Here is an 18809-nt window from a genome sequence, read left to right on the forward strand (position 1 = left end):
GTGGACAGAACTTTGCCAAACAATGGGCATTCCAATTTTCCATATTTGCCAAAGACTATCACTGGTGTGTGTGTGTGTGTGTGTGTGTGTGTGAGAGAGAGAGAGAGAGAGAGAGAGAGAACTGCCATTCCTGTTCTTCTTATATCCTCAACGTCATCTTAAAACTGTAAGGCTTGAAAGGATCCTATAGATCGGTGATGGTGAACCTATGGCACGCATGCCACACCTGGCACACAGAGCACTCTCTATGGGCACACGAGCCATAAGTCGCCATCAAGAAATAATTACCCGTCCTCCAATCCCAGATTTTGGCACTCCCCTCTGCCGGTGCAGTGGTCTAGTAGAGGGGTACAATTGGTGACCATTACCAGTCTAGCCCAATGGGGGATGGGAGGACCGGTAAGTATTTCTTTGTTAATACCGCCCATAGGAAAACAACAACAACAACAAGCATCTAACCTTTGCAGTGCAGAAGCAGTTGTTTTGTCTAAAGTAAAACCTCATGTGGGTTTTAATTGCAGTATTGGCACTTCGAAATAAGTAAGTTGATTTTGTGTTGCAGTTTGGGCACTCGGGCTCAAAAAGGTTCACCATCACTGCTATAGATCATGGAGTCCAGCCCCCGTCAGGGAGGAAATGAACCCTCAGCCAGATGCCTGAACCACTGACCTGCGGTGATACTTTCTTATTCCTGTTGCGAGCCAGGATGGAGACTCGAGTTGCAGCATTCTCTAAAGTCACACCGTTGACTCAACTCAGGGTGTTCTCTCGATGATTTGGACTTGACTCGGAACTTGACCCATCCACCCCTCCCTTTTTTCTGAGAAAAAGCAGCTTGTGTTTAATAGGAATTTGGACTTGGGGTTTAGGACTCAGGGCTTGGTACCAAAGACTTGGGGTCGGACCCAAAGTCTTACCGACATCCCTGGTTGCTAGTATTGTTGATGGCCTTCAAGATTTAGCTTCGTGGATAGAGAATTAAAACTGGTGTGGAGAATTGGTGCCTTCCGTCTGTAGTTTGCATGCTTGTGGATAAACAAAAAAGCACAGTGCCATACAAAACCTGAAAGCTCTCACATTCAGATTGGATGGTGTAGCAGAACCATATTTGGGAATTTATTCAGTGCTCATTCCTTTGGTCTACATCATAGTTTTTTCCATGTGTGAAGAAGTACAATCTCAAAAGGACAGTGTCTTCTATATATGTGAAGGCTCTCAGACATTGTGTTTCCAAACACTGTGAAGATGCTTGATGTACTGAAAATGCTGTCCCGTTTAGCGGGTCACACTTCAGACATGAAGGGCTAAGACAGGCCTGAAACATCCAGTTCTTTCTTTCACTCTTTTCTTGAATGGCTGAATCCAGCACATGTGTCCCCAAGACCCTGGTTCCCGGCTTTTCCCTTCAAATAATGAAAGATTTAATAAACCAGGAGCAACCGTAGTTAATGATCCCATCTTTGAAGCGGGACAAAAGGCTACAATCCTGAGTTTGGATAAACAAGCTAAGCAAAGCACTTCTATGTAAGGTCAAACAGGCTGCATGAACCAACATGCGCTTTATTTGCAGTAAGACTAAATTCACCACCAAAAAAAGTCACAGTTCATTGTTTAATATACTTGTTAGAACAAACATAAAGGAAACTAATGGTACATAATGGAATATATTGATACAGGTATGTGGCTACTATGCTTTGCTTGGTTGACAGCAGATGATAGCCAGGCTTTTCCCAGTCTGCTACCATCCAGGGGTTTTGAACTACAACTCCCATCAGCCACAGCATCAGTAAGGGATTGTCACTGTGATGGACATTAGGGATGGGATTTTTGTAGTTTCTTGTACTACAAATTCCATAATTCTCCATTTTGGGGGTTCTGCCTGGCAGACATCTAAATATGTCTCATCTGGGAGAAAGGCCTCAGCTGAAAGATTTTAAGGTTGAGCGAGGCCTACTTCTGCCAAAACTTCCTGTCCCTGGGCCAGCTGGGAGCTTTCTTTCCTAAATGTATTCTGATCAAGTATTCAGGAATGGTTGTTGTGGGTTTTTTGGGCTATTCAAGAATGCATCGATCTAAATGAGAGGTTGACATGAAGCAAACTAGGAACCAGAGAAATTTGTGAGCTGAGGTGGTTCGTGGTTCGGTTTGGAGATCCCGTTTTGCCCAAACAAAATGAAGTGCTGAACTTATCACCCTGCGTGCATGCGTCCACCGCTCAACTGATCTTGAAGCCAGGCCTGGCATGAACCCAAAAACTGGACCATGAACCAGTTTGTATTTCGGGTGATCGTGATTTTGTGGGTCACCAGGAACCACGAACAATCTCAGACCACCAGTTTCCTGGTTCTTGCCCACCTATAACCTAAAAACACGAGAAAGGAGAACGTGTTAGTCCTTTATGCGTTTTGTTCTTTGCATGTGGAGAACAAAAGTCTGAAGGAGAGATTCTGTGGTACACATGGAGGCTCTTCATGTGGTTGCAAGCCCTGATTTTTCAAAGCTTGGTTCAGAGGCTCTGGTTTCTAGAATGAAAATCCATGAACATCCTTTCAGTTGGTTTCCCCCTCCTTTCCCCGTTTCTCTTAACTGTGAAGTCAGGATTTGCTGTTATTATCAGTGAAGAGTATTGTCCGAAGTTTGGAAAAAAAGGTATTCTAGATGCTCTCCTTTCCTGACCACCCTCATCCCATGGTGTTCTATTATATAATTATCACTAGATTACCACACCTAAGTTGTGACAGACATATTTCTTAAGTATGACTGACAGATGGACAGACTGGGAATTACTGAATTAATGGGCACATTTCAGTGCTTTGGCAGGACTGAGCAGTAATTACATCTGCTGAACCACTTGATAACATTTTGGAGTAAGGCCATCACCAGAGTCCTCCAGTTTTTTTAAAAAAATATTTTAATATAACCAGTTTTATAGCTGACTTCAAATCAGCAGTATAGAACATCTTCCATGCAGCTGTACAAACCAGTGCATATAATTTAGAAATGCCTCTTGTAAGCCATTCATTTATCATTTTAGATTATCACAACCCTGGTTCTCTGGCAAATGACTTAAATCCAGTGCATTTCCAGTTCTTCTTCATCTTTAAGAATTGAACCCATTCTTCTCTCATTTATATTTAGTATTTATGAAAAGTATTTAATTACTGGTCTTCAGCCCATCAGAGCTGCCAGAGCGGTCCACAGTGAGATGGTAAAAATATTCTTTAAAAGCAAATGTTGAGCATCCTTTATACACAGATCCTCAGGAAAAAGACAATAAAATTGGGAATGGTTGAAGGCAGCAGGAAAAGAGGAAGACCAAACATGATCTGGATTGACTCTCTAAAGAAAGCCACAGGCTTGAGTTTGTAAGAGCTGAGCAAGCTATTTTGGATATTGGTCATTCATAGGGTCACCATGAGTTGTGGTTGACTTGATGGCACATAACAAGAACAACAAGCGCAAAGAAATAGTGGCACGCTCACTAAATGGGCGGGGTATAAATTTAAATAAATAAAGTTGAATGAGAACTTTAAAAACTAGCTTAAAGCCAACTTTAAAGACAAAATTCTATAAGAAATACTATAGTCAGCCCACCAAAAGCTCAACAGACATGAATCCTTGAATAATGTTCAGGTGCTTTTTTCTAAATTTGCCCTTGGTTCCTTTCTTCGAGTCTAGTTCTAACTGTATTTTCTCAGACCCCTGCTTGGTTCATTTTGTTTTAATCATTATGTCTTGTCAAGTCAGTTCCAACTTATGATGACCTTTTAGGATTTTTCTAGGTATAAATTATAAAGGGATTAACCGATGCGACCATACTGGGACGATGCAGCTAGCCGAAGGCTCCATAGGACCACACATATCCATCCATCCATCCATTTATTTATTTATTTATTCTATTTATATCCTGCCTATCTAGTTGATTAAGACCACTCTAGGCGGCTTACAACAAGGGGTACAACAATGAATAAAAGCAGTTTTACATAAAAGAAAACTTTCAACAATTGGGTTAGACACTAGGAAAGAAAAGAAAAGGGGAACCAGGAATTAACTAGGGGGGAAGGCCTGCCAAAACATCAATGTTTTTAGTTGATTTTTGAAGATACCCAGCGAGGGGGGCGCATGAATATCAGGGGGTAAGTTGTTCCAGAGGCGAGGAGCCACCCCCGAGAAGGCCCGATTTCTTGTCTTTTCCTTCTGGGCCTCCCTCAGCGTTAGGCTCCTCAGCCTCACCTCCTGGCTCGCGCAAGTGACACGGTAGATCTTGGTGGGAGAAGGCGTTCCGCCAAGTATCGAGGCCCTAAACCGTTTAGGGCTTTATACGTGAGCACCAACACTTTGAAGTCGATGTGGAATTGGATGGGCAGCCAATGCAATGCGGCCAGAGTGGGTGAAATGTGTTGGTATTTTTTCACCCCACTAAGAAGTCTGGCCACCGCATTCTGCACCACCTGAAGTTTCCGCAGCAGCCTCAAAGGCAGCCCCACATAGAATGCATTACAGATCCATCCATCCATCCATCCATCCATCCATCCATCCATCCATCCATCCATCCATCCATCCATCCATCCATCTATCTATCTATCTATCTATCTATCTATCTATCTATCTATCTATCTATCTATCTATCTATCTATCTATCTATCTATCTATCTATCTATCTATCTATCTATCTATCTATCTATCTATTTATTTATTTATGTAAATTACCCTACCTTGCCCCTTAAAGCTCCCAAAGCAACTCACATTGTTAAAACTGTGCTAAAAGATATTGGCTAGCCCCTCTCCCAAGAGGCACAGTGGAGATTTGAATTCTTAAGCCCAGGCTCTGTAGCCGGGCAGTCCCAACCCAATGAGCTGCACCTGTATGGTTCATTAGGGCTTCTACCACAGTAAAATCCTCAACATGTTTATTTAGAAGCAAAATCCAAGTGATAAAAGAAGAAGTGAATCTTCATACGAAGCATTTTAATTCTGGCATTTCCTGCCACAAGCAGCCAAAAAGAGGGAGAGCAGAGACCTTGAAATTGCCCACCAGCATTTAACACATGGGCAGGATCAGCCAAGAGACTTGGGTCTCCCAGTTGCACTTTCTGATCATGGTGAAATGTATTGAAATTCTACTGAAATGTTGCATGGATGGCCAGTCAAAACAGGAGACTGTTCTAGACCCTTACTGAAAGGGGAACTGGAGAAGTGAAACAAGAGACGGATAGAAGCCAGAGAGAAAGTTGGGTGAAATGTGATCAGATGTGGTTAAATGATGAAAAAAAGGACTAAAGTTCATTTTCCTTTGCTTTGTGTCTGTTTGTGAATGGCAGTGAGCAGAAGAGGGGATCCTGTAGACCAGTGGTCCCCAACCTTGGGCCTCCAGGTATTCTTGGACTACAACTCCCAGAAGCCTTCACCACCACCTCTGCTAGCCAGGATTTCTTGGAGTTGAAGTCCAAGAACATCTGGGGGCCCCAAGGTTGGGGCCACTGCTGTAGACGATCATGAGTACTGACATTGGTGTCATCAACAACATTCTATATCATGTTTGGCATTAGAGACGGGAGCACCAGTGGCCAGCCCACTTAACACCCACCCCCAGAACTCGCCAGACCTCTTACCTCACAGTGTGTGGTGTGCGTGGCCAGGGTCATCTTCAGCACCCCAATCGCAGCGGTAGCCCAGCTGCCGCGGATCTGCCTCCATGGTCACCTGGCCACTCTGGCCAGGGGGCCTGGAGGACAGGTCTCCCTGCTCTGCCGCAGAATAGCTGGGCGAGCAGGGAGATGAGGCTGTGGCATCTGGGCTACTGCTGCAGTAAATAGTCTGGAGGGTTCTGGGGGGTGGGTGTTAATTGGGCTGGCAACCTGTGCTGGTGGGTTTTGTATCCGTCTATGAATACGAAGCCCCCATTTTTATTTGGCATACTTTCTCCTACACCGTCATGTTGTTGCACAGTAATGTGGGACCATTAACTAGCATTTTGAACTGTGGACACCGAAGCAATATCCTACATTCATAAAGGAGAGGTTTTTGTTTTTTAAAATGAATCTGTGTACACAGGTTTGCACTTGCATATCCTATGCATACGTGAGCTTTCTTGACCTCTATTGGATGATGCATTTCTTGTCTGATACATCAATTGCTACCCTGGTGCTATATATATGTCATTGTGACATCAGTTTAGGCGTGAGTGAACTGGGTTATGAAACAAACCACCAAACAGCCGGGGTTTTTTTTCCATCCGTGGTTCATTTCATACTCATCTCTCTTCCTTAGCCTCCCCAGCAAGGCAGGCCCACGGCTCTCCGGGCACCCTGGGTCTGAGCACAACAGTCCACCAGAGGTATCTCCCCGGACATCTCCCTCTCACACCTTCTCATTTTGGGTTTACTTTCCCTTCCTTTCGAAAACGTTGAGGCAGGTAATAGAAAAAAATGTAATTGATCAAGAATGACAACACAGAGAACACACATTATATTTACAAGCAAGGCTTGGCCGTATGAGTGGGCCAGCTGAGCTGCAGGAAGTGCCAAGCGATGGTAAACTGGGAGCACGCCAAAGGCGCTCCATAAAACAAGCCCATACAACGTCTTGCAAAGAAACCAGCACAATTCTACCCGAACTTTAAGTCAATGCCCATTTCATTCCCTTAGCTTGGCCTGGATTCCAAGCTCTTCCTTTTAAAATGAAACAGGAAGTGTTTAGCCCTTCCAAAATGAGAAATCTAACCATGCAGTCACTGTGTGGGCCCACTGCTTTGTGAAAATAGATCCTTTCAGTGTGATTCATCAACACTCAGTTTGACAGAAGTGTATCAATGTATGAATTGACGACGACTCATATTTTGTTAATTCATGCATAAAGTGGCATTTGTGAGTATAAGGAAACTTGGCTCTTTTCGTGTGGCAATGAGCTAGAATGAAGAGAGTCACCTGAAAACAATGTACAAGAAGCAAGTGCTGGGGAAGAGACTTATGGGATTTGTAGTTCCCCCAAAAGAGGTCTTTTTCTCAAGCACTAGCGTTAAGCATCTTAGCAGTGGTTGGACTCAATGATTCTCGGGGTCCCTTCCAGCTCCGAGCCGCTGAGAATTCACCAGGCATGGACATTGCAAGTGTTATTGCTTTTGCCAAAGGAATTCAATTTTTCTCCCCTAGAAATGTATAGCAACAAATCAAATGTCAAACGCAGATAGATGTAGTGGACAGTGTGAATTTCATTTAGACAGACCACACAATTTTGAAAATAGATAGAAAGAACCTGAAGCCCAAGAAGAAAATGCTGTCAGTTGATTGAACTTAGATTAGTTTTGGGAAACTTTCTCTCCTACTGTCCAACTCGGACTATGAAACTTATTTGCATTTGGCTGACCAGGTGTGCTGCTTTACAAAGGGCAGTCCTCTGTTTGAAAGGTATTCTCTGTTTGAAGGAACAGCCAGTTCAGATCCAATTTAAGAAGAGAGACGCTTTCAGTTGCCCGTGAAGAATGCCAGGATGCTGAAGCTATGCTTATGACACTTTGAAAGATGATTAAGAGTTGCAATATTAATTTGTTTATCCCAGCAGCCTAGGGGAATCCAGGTCTCAGCTGAAGCCTCGAAAGTTGGTGGGCTTCTTTGCCTTTTTAGATAGAGAGACAAGTCTGTAGGTGAACAACATTGAAGGAGGAGAAGTGAGTTGCTTTAACGCCTTGAGACCCACCTCCTCCCCACCCCCAAAACGGCTCAGCCTGAAGATGTTCATTTTATTGTAGACACATTGCATACACAGTATTTCCTTAGAAAGTCATGCATGGGGTCTGTATGTTTCTCTCTCTCTCTCTCTCTCTCTCTCTCTCTCTCTCTCTCTCTCTCTCTCTCTCTCTCTCTCTCTCTGTGTGTGTGTGTGTGTGTGTGTGTGTGTGTGTGTCTGTATTTCTCTGCTAACATATGCTGGGGACCCATCGCTGTGTTTGGGACACATACATACATATATACACACTCTTACTATAATCATTTTGCAACTATTATGTAGGGGCCCATCTCCTGTGATATCTTGAGGGCCTTCTCCTTTTGGCATCGCAAAGGCTCACCTTCTGATCTCTAGTTTGGACGCCAAAGTGAGAAGCTGTTGACCTGACCAGCCTTCTCCTGTCCAGTATTTGATCTGAGCATCTTGTTTGTTGTTAAACAGGAGCCAACTGGATAGTTCTTAAAACAAAAATTTGTGCAATTCCATGGATTCTGTGTGCCTTCTGACCCATTTTTGGTGTTAGATGTTTTTTGTGTTCTGTGTATACACACAATGCCTGTGCATTCCAATTAATGTTGATGCATGCATAAATAGAGTTTAAACTCTGTGCTGCAAGTTGATACAGTGGGAATTCTTTCACCAGAGTGATTAAAAAGTGACTACTGTACATAGAGATTTGCTGATTTAGCTGGATCATTGCTTGGTGGAGCCTTCCTTTTTTTTAGTAGACAGACATATAAACATGAAAAAAGAAACTATCCCCAATCACAGTACAGGAACCTGGAGTCACCTTACATAGCTGATTTGTGGGAGATCTGTTGTTGTTGTTGTTATCAGAACTGACATATAGTGACCCCAATAAGGCTTTCAAGATAAGTGAGGCATTTAAAGAATGGTTTTGCCAGTTCCACTCCCCCAGTGAGTTTCCCTGGCAAAGCAAGGGAATCGAACTCAGATCTCCTAAGTCTGAGTCCATTTCTATATCCACTACCCAACACTGGGTACCCCTGGTGGGAGATTTAGTGTGGGGAAAAGAGTGCTGAATTAGACAGGCCTTTGACTGGTACAAGTTCACACCGTATATATTCATTCAATTATGGCATTCACAAGTACAAGATATGGCGATGGTCTCATATCTGGATGGCTTCAAAAGAGGATGAGGAAATCCGTGGTGGAGAAGGTGATTCTTGATAGCTTGGAAGTATTCCTTCCAATATCAGAAGGACCATGCCGTTCTATGCCATTTGCTGGGGAGCATGAATGAGAGGATGCTATTGTATTTATGTCCTGTATTTTAACTTCCCATTGAGTCAATAATAATAATCTTAGAACTGCAGAGCTGGAAGGAACCCTATGAATCATCATCTCCAGCCCCCGTGAAGGAGGCAGAGTGGGGAATTGAACTCCCAACCTCTGGCTCCACGGCCAGAGATCTATACCACTGAGCTATCCAGCAGTTTCTTCAACTGCATCTCCTGACATAAGCTGTCCTGAATTGGTATCTCAAGGAAGCTTCTGCTTCTGATTGAAATGTTATAGGTACCATCTCTTTTTCTATTGGATACAGTGTGTTTTCTTCTTATTCATTATGCATCATATAGACATTATCTGGAACACATCCAAACATGGATCGTCATCTTAATTTACACACTCCATTCACTATTTAGTAAATGATGTGGACCCTCAGCAGCTTTAATTATGATCGAAAGTGCATTGTGCTTTTTCAAAGGCAGTCTTCCTCCCCCTCTTATCGGGGGTGGAAACGGATTCATCTTACCTTTGTCAAAAAGATCCGCGCAGCAGCATTAATTACGTATCATGCATCATCCATTTATTATGTTTGCGTCTTGTGCTCCTTCTGTAAGACCACTGCAGAAACTTTCGCCCGGCGGCCAAATCTGAGAAAATGTTTCCTTTTGATGGTGGCGGGGCAGCAAGAAAATTTTCTGCCCCCAGTCTTTTAATAACTGACACAGAGTCTGCTTTATAAAATGCAGTGCCAATCAAATCCTCAGCCCTTTGCTTTTTCTTCCCGATACCATCAGTGTAGCGAGAACAGTCTGAAAACTGTTAGAACCGTTTGAAAACGTTGGCTTCGATCCAGAGGATATTCTGGATTTATTTATTTAATTTGGAAAGGGTTACATTAATTTATGCAGACATCATATTGTGCCTTGCTTTATGAGATGTCGAGCCACTGATGTTTATGGAAATTGCATCCATTTCGGATAGCCTATCTGTGCAGGAACATAAAGACTTGACCCTTTGGAAAATAGCATTGGCAGGTATTTGCTTAATATTTCTTGTCATCTTTCTGGTGCAACCAAGCCCCTTGACATGGCTTATTGCGTTTGTAAGACTCTCAACCATTTTTATCCTTCCTTTATGATACTTCCACATATTACGATCATCATGACCCATATGGATCCATCCACCCCACCTGCATCTAGAGCTTCTAAGCAAAATAGGTGGACGAGGGAGTCCACTTTTCCTTTCTTAATGGAAGGTGGAAAACGTGGATGGGATTAGAATGGATTTTCCCAGCAACAGCCTATTTTTGGGGCACCATGTTCCAATGCAAAACATTTAGCCTCGTCTTGAAGAAACAATTAGCCATTGTTAGCTTTGCAAGGATGGCCTCCCTACACATGAAAAAAAGGTGGAAGAACTTTGTTGGCATGGATCAACACAGTTCCTTTTAAATTTTGGCCATAGAAGGCTGTCATGATAACAGTTTTAGTCCTAATCTGGCACTAAAAGTAGGACACCCTAATCCATGGATGATTGGTTCCAAGACAGCTGTGGATGCTGAAAACCGCGGATAATAGCAAACACAATACATACCGTGGTAAAAGAAACAATTCAGAAAAAGTATTTTCACCATGTATGACCAGAATTGGCCAATAGAGGGAAGCAGCCCAAATCAGGCAGTAGAGGCCACTAGTCTAAATTCATATAGGCAGCCTATGGTCAAACATACAGTAGTCAAGCAGCAGAGAAAGAGAGTGTGATGGGGTTTTTAGTGACTCCCTGCCGACACTGAGAAAGAAGGGAATCTGGTACCTTGATACAAGACAGTACTCTGAGACTAACTTCTTGTGCCATTGGACTCTCCAAGGATTCTGGTCTTTCGCTGGAGTATCTGAGCTAGAACATCCTCCAATTTGCTCCTCCAAATAACACCTTGGGAAACGTTGTCCAGAATCCTGTTGCGTATCTTTAGACTGGGATGACAGCTTCCATTGTCATGTTGAGGGAATTAAACTTTTCCTATTCCCCCCCGCTCCCTTTCATTCTGGCAAAGATTTTGGGAGTCATTGAACAGGTGAGATGACTTTTTAATGGCAGAGAATCACCACCACTGCTCCTCTCACGAGTGATTTTCCAACATTAGGGAGTTTCCCCACCTCACAAATTCTTCCAAAATGGCTGAAGGTGACGACATCATCCAAGTTGTACAGGTTGCATAACAGGATCCCATCCACAGCTTGGTTTGGGCAGGTCTCAACAGCACACACCTCGGTGCTTGTCTGCAGCATATATGAGCACCACAATTGCTTCTATAAGGAGAGCTCAAACTGGGACTTCTAAAAAGTCCTCTTTTGGATTACAACTCTCAGAATCCTCTTGCCTGGGGAATTCTGGGCATTGTAGTCCAAAAATGGATTTATTTTCCCTCCAAGATCTGGATCTAATAAAATTTATTCATTAGACTTCTACCCTGTCCATCCAGACCAAAGTTCCTCTCATTGACTGTGAAACCAGAGGCTCGGATTTCATTTCCTTTGTGCCTCCCAGTCTGTGTAACCTTGGGCCTGCTGGACAATCCCAGGCTGCCCCTCGATGAAGGGAATAGTAAACTATCTTATACCCGGAAGAACCTGGAAAAGCTTGCCATAATTTGGAATTTATTTGATGGCACATAACCCTTATTACTGTTGAGGAAATTCCCCTGGAGAATTTGAAAGCCTAAGAGAAACCACATTACAAGGGGGAAAGTGGTTTTCAATTCCAGGAAGTGAAATAAATATAATATATATAGGAACATTGGCATTTCAGAATATACCGATATAGCCAGAGTCTGAGTTACACCATATTTCAGTCAAATGTGGGTTTGGACCTCTCATTGTACAGTGTGCTAAATGTATGATGGAAGTGCTGACAAAACCAGCCCAAATATAACTGCATTATTCAACACCACTGTAATCATGCCACATTATATTACAACATATGGTATAATTTAGCTCAGCATGCACACATCTCCCTGTGTCAATACATTGCTCATCATTTTTTTGCAAATTACAAATCTGTAATATTAAAGGTAATTCATGGCTTGGCGGTAGTATTAAAGTGATGGAATGTTTCCCTTTTTGCTCCATCATTGATCTTTCCAATTTTTCTGTTTGATAGCATTAATCACCTTTATTAGCCGAGCGCTTATCATAAAGAATGTTGAGTGTTTTCTGTGCTGTTAGTTTCATCTTCAATTAAGATACACTTTTCCCCCTCCCGCTACCGTCTCTTACATGTCGACAAAGTATTACTGATTCTAATTGGAAATCAAGTTAATGAATTCCTGGCAGTGTCAATATCCCAGACAGCCGCTCCCCCACCCCACCCTCACCCCATGCAATTCCCGCCCTCCTTTTCGTTATGCAAAATCTAATTGAATGCTTTTATTGGATAAGGAAAAAAAAGTGGAAGGTACAATTAGCATTGTGCCGCTTTGACTATTTTAGCCCATACATAATAATTATGGCATGGGTTTTAGTATGTGGATGAGATTAATCATACCATTCTTAATTGGTATTCAGCTTTTTCCCTATTTTTCTCAAGAGCATGAGAAGCTCGGGCTGGTAAGAAATGCTTGAATCGTGGTTAAAAGTAAGGATCAATCTCCTTATTAGATAAGGAAAGACTTAAGTGCCGTTATCTAAATTGAGAGAGAGAGAGGCCTCATTGTTGTAAAAGCATTTGACCCAAAACCTGGTACAAGACGTTCATCATGTATTCAGGTAGTATATTCCCTACACTTCACCGAAAAAACAGATGAAAACAAAACAAACTAGCCTGCTGAAACAACACACTAGAATCCATGTTCTGTGTCAGTGTTGTCTAAAACACCCATTCTCAGCTTTTATTTGGCCGCAGCCATAAACATAATATAAAAGAAATACAGGCCAAATCAGGATTGCATGTTAGATAATGTGAGATATGTGAGATTAAAAAAGTTCTTGCGATCATAGTTCAACGATTTTTTTTTTAAATGAAAACCCAGCAGAATTTCCTCTCCAAACCACTTTTCAAAACCTCGGTTTTTTGCACTCTCCCTTTCAGGTGGAAGCGAATCCTCGTGGGATAAAGAGAAGCTTCAGTCTCCCATCACGACGGGATCTCATCACGGAGTTAGCCATGCCACGCTTTCTGGGCAGCCCAATTTGGGAAGCACTCACCCTCTTAGCCCTCTGCAACAAAACCATCTGCTCACAAATAGTATGTATTACAGCCTGAAAATCATGGCCTGCGCAGGCATTTCCTACACAAAGGTGATGGTTATCAAAGGGCCGGTCCTCTCGTTAGGCAAAGGGAGGTGGCTGCCCCAGCTGGCGGGCTGTTGGCAGTCATAGAAGTCCAAAGTAAAGAAGGAAATCCACACTTCTCAAGACATTTAAAAATTATGTTTGTTTTATTTTTAAAAGAAGCCCCGCATGTTCCAGCTCAGTTTTATTTTGGATCCTTCTTCAGGGCCTCATAAAACAGCCAGTATGTTTAATTAACATTATAGAATAAAAAGCCAAAGTCAATCAAAGAAAACAAATTGCTTTCTCAAAAGGACACCAAACGGGTAACTATTTTGTTTATTGTTTGAGAATCTTCACAGATATTTTGTTTATTATTATTGGGTTATGAAATGGCCGAGGAAGAGGACGGATCCTGTCCAGGTTCATCAGAAAGGGTTGCTTTGCCAGGAGCGATCTCTGTCCATTGAGGTATTGCTCCGGGCCAGCCCTCCACCCCAAGGTGCAACCCGGGCACGGATCAGTAATTGCCAGGAAATCATGCGCACCAGACTGTGCCGTGAGCCGTCCAAAATCCAAGCTACTTCCCCGTCTGAGCGCACCCTCATGGGGATCATTCAGTCCTTGTGCAAGGAGGGAGGCATGCAATGAGGGGTACAGTATGTGGATTCTGGTCCCCTTTGAGAAGGAAGGCGTCCTTTGCTTTAAAATAAGAACTGGTCAGGGCCGGGCTTGGGAGGGAATACAGTAAAACAAAGCTAACAGAAAGGACCCCTTTGGGCACCGTCATATTTAAAGACGAGGTGCGCAGGCCGACACAGTCTTGGAATTTGGCCACAAGCAGGGATTCATGTTTCACATAGGAATTTGCAAAAATCAGTGGGCTGAACATGTCAACCGAGCCTCCATGCATGTTAAGACCCTGATCTCGCCTGTTTCTGCCAAGAACCTGAGAGGTTGCGCATAGCGTGTCTTGTTTTCTTTTGCAATGAGAAACCCATGATGGCTGGATGTTTGGGTTGGTTGGCTCACTTTGCTTTAACTTACAGTGTTGTTTATTTAATTTATTTCTCCTTTTTCTTTTAAAATCCTTTTTATATATTTACTCTTTCTTTTTCCAAATTGGCTCGGGGGGGGCATGTTTGCTTCTGTACAGAAAGTTGGTAGGATAGAGAAACCACACAGAGTAGTAGTGTGTGCATCAGGGTGGATATATATCAATGATTTTAAAAAAAAAAAATCAAATTGATTTACATCATGGTTTAATTTTTTTTTAAATTCATTTTTTAAAAAAATTCAAATGGTCAAAATTCAATTTTTTGAAATTTAAATCATGATTTAAATCAATTTTATTTAAATCATATCCACCCTGGTCCTTACGAAATCAGGTGGTATACAGTATAAGCTTTATACAGCACAACACAATACAGTACGCAAACAAAATAGATTACATTGAGAAAGAATGCACTGTTATCCAGTGAGTTGTGTGGCTAGTTGGGGATCTGAGCCTGTTCACAGTCTGAATTCTGATCGGAGTAGACAACTTCATGTCTTGGACCACAATTCCTATAATTCCCCCAGTCATCCCACAAATCTTGTCAACAGGGGCTGATGGCAAGTGTAGTTGTTTTCCCGTGTTTTTACCACTGCCTTCCAACTACAGAAGTAATCAGGGCAGCCAGCCCAGATTCACTTATGTCATCAGGTGCAATAAAAACACATCAAAATACAACAATAAGAAAAGTAACTTTTCCAAATTCTAGTAGATGTCAGCAGAATGAACAGGAGGGACTTAAAAGGCAGCAAGGGATGACTTGAATGCATTTGGAAGTGTTAAAAGAATGCCCTCCCATGAAGTCCAAAATAACTTAAATCTAAAATAGTTCAACTTCCCCACTAAGCCCAGCCCTGTTAACTCTAACCTAAATCTCTTCTTCATGACACTTTCCCTGCACTAATTCTCCATACTGGAGATGTTTTGGAATCCGACTGTCAGCCATTCTCACGACATGCCCGAGGCAACGTAGACGGCGCTGTTTCAGTAATGTATACATGCTAAAAATTCCAGCTTGTTCTAGGACTACTCTATTTGGAACTTTGTCCTGCCAGGTGATACCAAAACTGCATCAGAGACAACGCATATAGAATGTGTTCAGCTTCCTCTCCCGCCGTGCACAAAGGGTCCAAGAGTCACTGCAGTACAGCAGAGTACTCAGGACACAGGCTCTATAGACTTGGATCTTGGTGTATGCCGTCAGCTTCTTATTGAGCCATACTCTCTTTGAGAGTCTAAAATCCACAGCTACTTGTAACTTCAGACGAAAACTAGGAAGAAGAATTCTATTTCTGATCTTGAAATATTACTGTGTTGCATGGCACCACCTGGTACCTGACATCTTAGCGATTGGATTCCAACAATCAATGAGATGATGTTTTTTGTTTGTAGTTGATTTCCAGAGAAGATGTGCAGTACCCCTAATATTGATCAGAGTTTTTATTATAATCTATATTGATTTCTCATAATGAGGAACAGAATTTTTTGCATTCATAAATATGGAATGATGGTAATAATTGTGTGCTGTCAAGTCAATTCTGACTTAGGGTGACCCTTTTTGGGATTGTCTAGTTAGAGAGTCCATAGAGGAAGTTGTACATTCCCTTCTGTGCAGCTTGCCCAAGGCCACACGGGCTGGCTCCTCTGAGATGCACAGTGGGGAACTCAACTCCGAATCTCTGGCTCCTCAGCCAGAACCTTAACTCACTGTGCTATCCAGTACTGGGAATGTTGAGAATAGCCACATTTTTAAGAATGCCAGAAGCAACGCTTCCCAGTTATGTGCAGTTCTTTGATCATTCCACCAAGCTTGGTGGCTTAACATAATTGAAACATACAGCTTTCCTTTTCTTTCTCCCTGTACAAAAGAATATATTGTCCGGGCAGGGGAAGGAAAAGAATGTAGATGAGTTTCATGTCAGGGTGACATGGGGACAAGAAAATGGTTGTGAAAGGGTGACAGCAAATGAATGAGAGAAAAATAAGAGCTGCATTGTAATGTTTTAATATGAGTTGTCCTCATGTTTGACACAATTCACAATGGCTATTATAATGCCTTCTCTGGGTCTATATGTAGTTAGAAATCGCTGGGCTTCTTTGTGGCATTGAATTACTTGCATATGATGTGAAATTGTGTGTTCCTATATTGTCTGGTTCAACAGACAAATGTAGTATCTCTCTAGAGTCCATTCCCCAGCCTTTCCTCTTTCCTTATCTTGTTGGCTGCTTGGCTATGGGTAAAAACAAACAAACCCCAAAACACATTCTTGATCCTTCAGTTGTAGAGTTTATCAAGTGTTGGGTCCGATTTGTGAACATCAGATGCGATGGGAAACCATTCGGATGTGGTGTCCCTTAAAAAACTGGCAGCGTGCTGTTAAATTCCGCTCGTAGTTTGCATTTCGTTTGCATTTCAATTGGATTTTACGTAGGCACGCAGCTCGGTGAGGACAGATGGCGTCTGGGAGTGTTGAAACTCTATGGGGTAGAGGGGGAAAAGATTACCAGACTGCTAAGGGGTCACCGAGGAGGAACAAAGGCGCATGTTTGTATGGCGGATTGAGGTGGGGGTGCTGAGGCAATTTCAAGGAAAGAAACACGAGCCCTTCTTGGTTGTCAGTCTATTGTTTATTTAGGTTCTTAGCCAGCTTTGTTTGCTCAGGGCATTGGGGCAGGTAACAGCTATGCTGAAAGAAGAACAAAATTGTCAGTGTAGATAGATAGAGAGATGTAAATAGATAGATAGATAGATAGAGAGAGAGAGAGAGAGAGAGAGAAGGGGGGCAGAGAGAGAGAGAGGGACAGACAGACAGACATATATAGAGAGAGAGAGGGAGAGAGAGAGAGAGATAGACAGACAGACAGACAGATCGACAGATAGATCAATCAATCGACACCTCATAGTCTGCCTTAGTGAACCTTAGTACATTCCATCCATTTTCCAAAATCCTAGACCAGCCATTCTCAACCTTTTTTGTTTGTTTGTTTGTTTTGGCCATAACCATGAAAAAAAAATAGGCTGAATCAAGTTTGTATAAATTGCATAATGAATCTTATAAGGTGGTGTGTGGAGAATTGTTTCCAGTCTGTGGCCCCATTCCAATGTGCCTTGCTGCGCCCAGGGAGCCCTATGCCCCTCCACTGAGAATGGCTACCTTAGGCTAGCTACTCAACACCCCATCAAATTGCCATAAAAGCCTTCGGATCTACCTCTCCAAAGTTCCCTTCCATTGCTAATCATGGCTCCCAAATGACTGGATATTTAAATGCCTTCATTCCCAAGCATCTTATAGGGTCAACACAGTCTTTCAGAGTTGAGAGGGAAGTTAAAATAGCCTTTACATGGGCAATCACACCAGAGAGGTATGACACACCATTTAAAAAAATCAGCAAGGTTTAGATGGGCATGAATGAGCTTGAGGCACTTTTGGTCTAAAAATTTAGATTTGTGTGTTTTCCAGAGTGTGTTCCTAGAAAGACTCCAGTGGAATGCAACCTTCTCAGGATGTGTAAAAAAAAAAGAAAAGAAAAAAGAAAGCAGAAAGATGTATTCTTGAAGGCTTTCATGGCCGGGATCTGATGGTTGCTGTGGGTTTTTCGGGCTCTTTGGCCGTGTTCTGAAGATTGTTCTTCCTAACATCTGATCTGATGTTCTGACTCCTGTCCTCTGAAGATGCCGGCCACAAAAACTGGTGAAACGCCAGTCTTTGTGGCCAGCATCTTCAGAGGACAGGAGTCAGAACATCAGAACAGATGTTAGGAAGAACAACCTTCAGAACACGGCCAAAGAGCCCAAAAAACTCACAGCAATCAAAGCAGAAAGAATTTGTCCATTCAAAAACGTATGCAAAACTATCAAAAGTTTCTGCAGAAATAAGAAAGCAAGAAAAGACTGCACCGGGATAGAATGGCCTATGCATAGGAATAGTCATCATCATCACCTAATTTACTGAGTTTGTAGAGTTTATTCAGAGTGCTATCCTTCACATTCATTGGTCCAAAAACTGTATTTTGTTGTCCTTATGCTATGAAGAATCCAGCCTAACAATGGAGTGGTTAAGGGGCTGGATTATGACATGTTGGAGATCCAGATTCAAGTCCCCACAGACCTCTGAAACTCATTGGGTGGCCTTGAGCTAGTCTTTTAACGGGAATGTTAAAGAAGGAAGGAGAGAGAAGCCACCAGTGTTGTCTTCAGAGCATTGAAGGCAGGAGAGTATACAGTGGTGCCTCACATTACGATGTTAATTCGTTCCAGCGAAATCGCTGTAGAACAAAAACATCGTAAAGCGAAATTAAAAAGCCCATAGAAACGCATTAAAACCCGATTAATGTGTTTCTATGGGCTTGAAACTCATCATCCAGCGAAGATCCTCCATGGCACGGCCATTTTCGCTGCCCGTGCAGCGAGGAATCCGTCCCAGAAAAGAGTGGGGAGCCATTTTTTTTTACCCAGCGGCCATTTTGAAACAGCCGATCAGCTGGCCAAAAATCGTTGTTTTGCGAGAATG

At 42.6% G+C, this 18809-nt stretch overlaps 1 protein-coding gene across 3 annotated transcripts in view; it reads left to right on the forward strand.

The window, feature by feature from the left end:
* DACH2 (dachshund family transcription factor 2) overlaps positions 1-18809 on the forward strand; it is a 325199-nt gene that overhangs the window by 233072 nt on the left and 73318 nt on the right. For all 3 annotated transcript variants that reach the window (XM_072981094.2, XM_072981095.2, XM_078380767.1), the window contains one exon: positions 13063-13218. In XM_072981094.2, coding sequence (XP_072837195.2) covers positions 13063-13218 — 156 coding nt within the window. The remainder of the gene's footprint in view (positions 1-13062; positions 13219-18809) is intronic.

This window comes from Pogona vitticeps, chromosome 11 (assembly GCF_051106095.1).
Source record: "Pogona vitticeps strain Pit_001003342236 chromosome 11, PviZW2.1, whole genome shotgun sequence".
Lineage (NCBI taxonomy): Eukaryota > Metazoa > Chordata > Lepidosauria > Squamata > Agamidae > Pogona > Pogona vitticeps.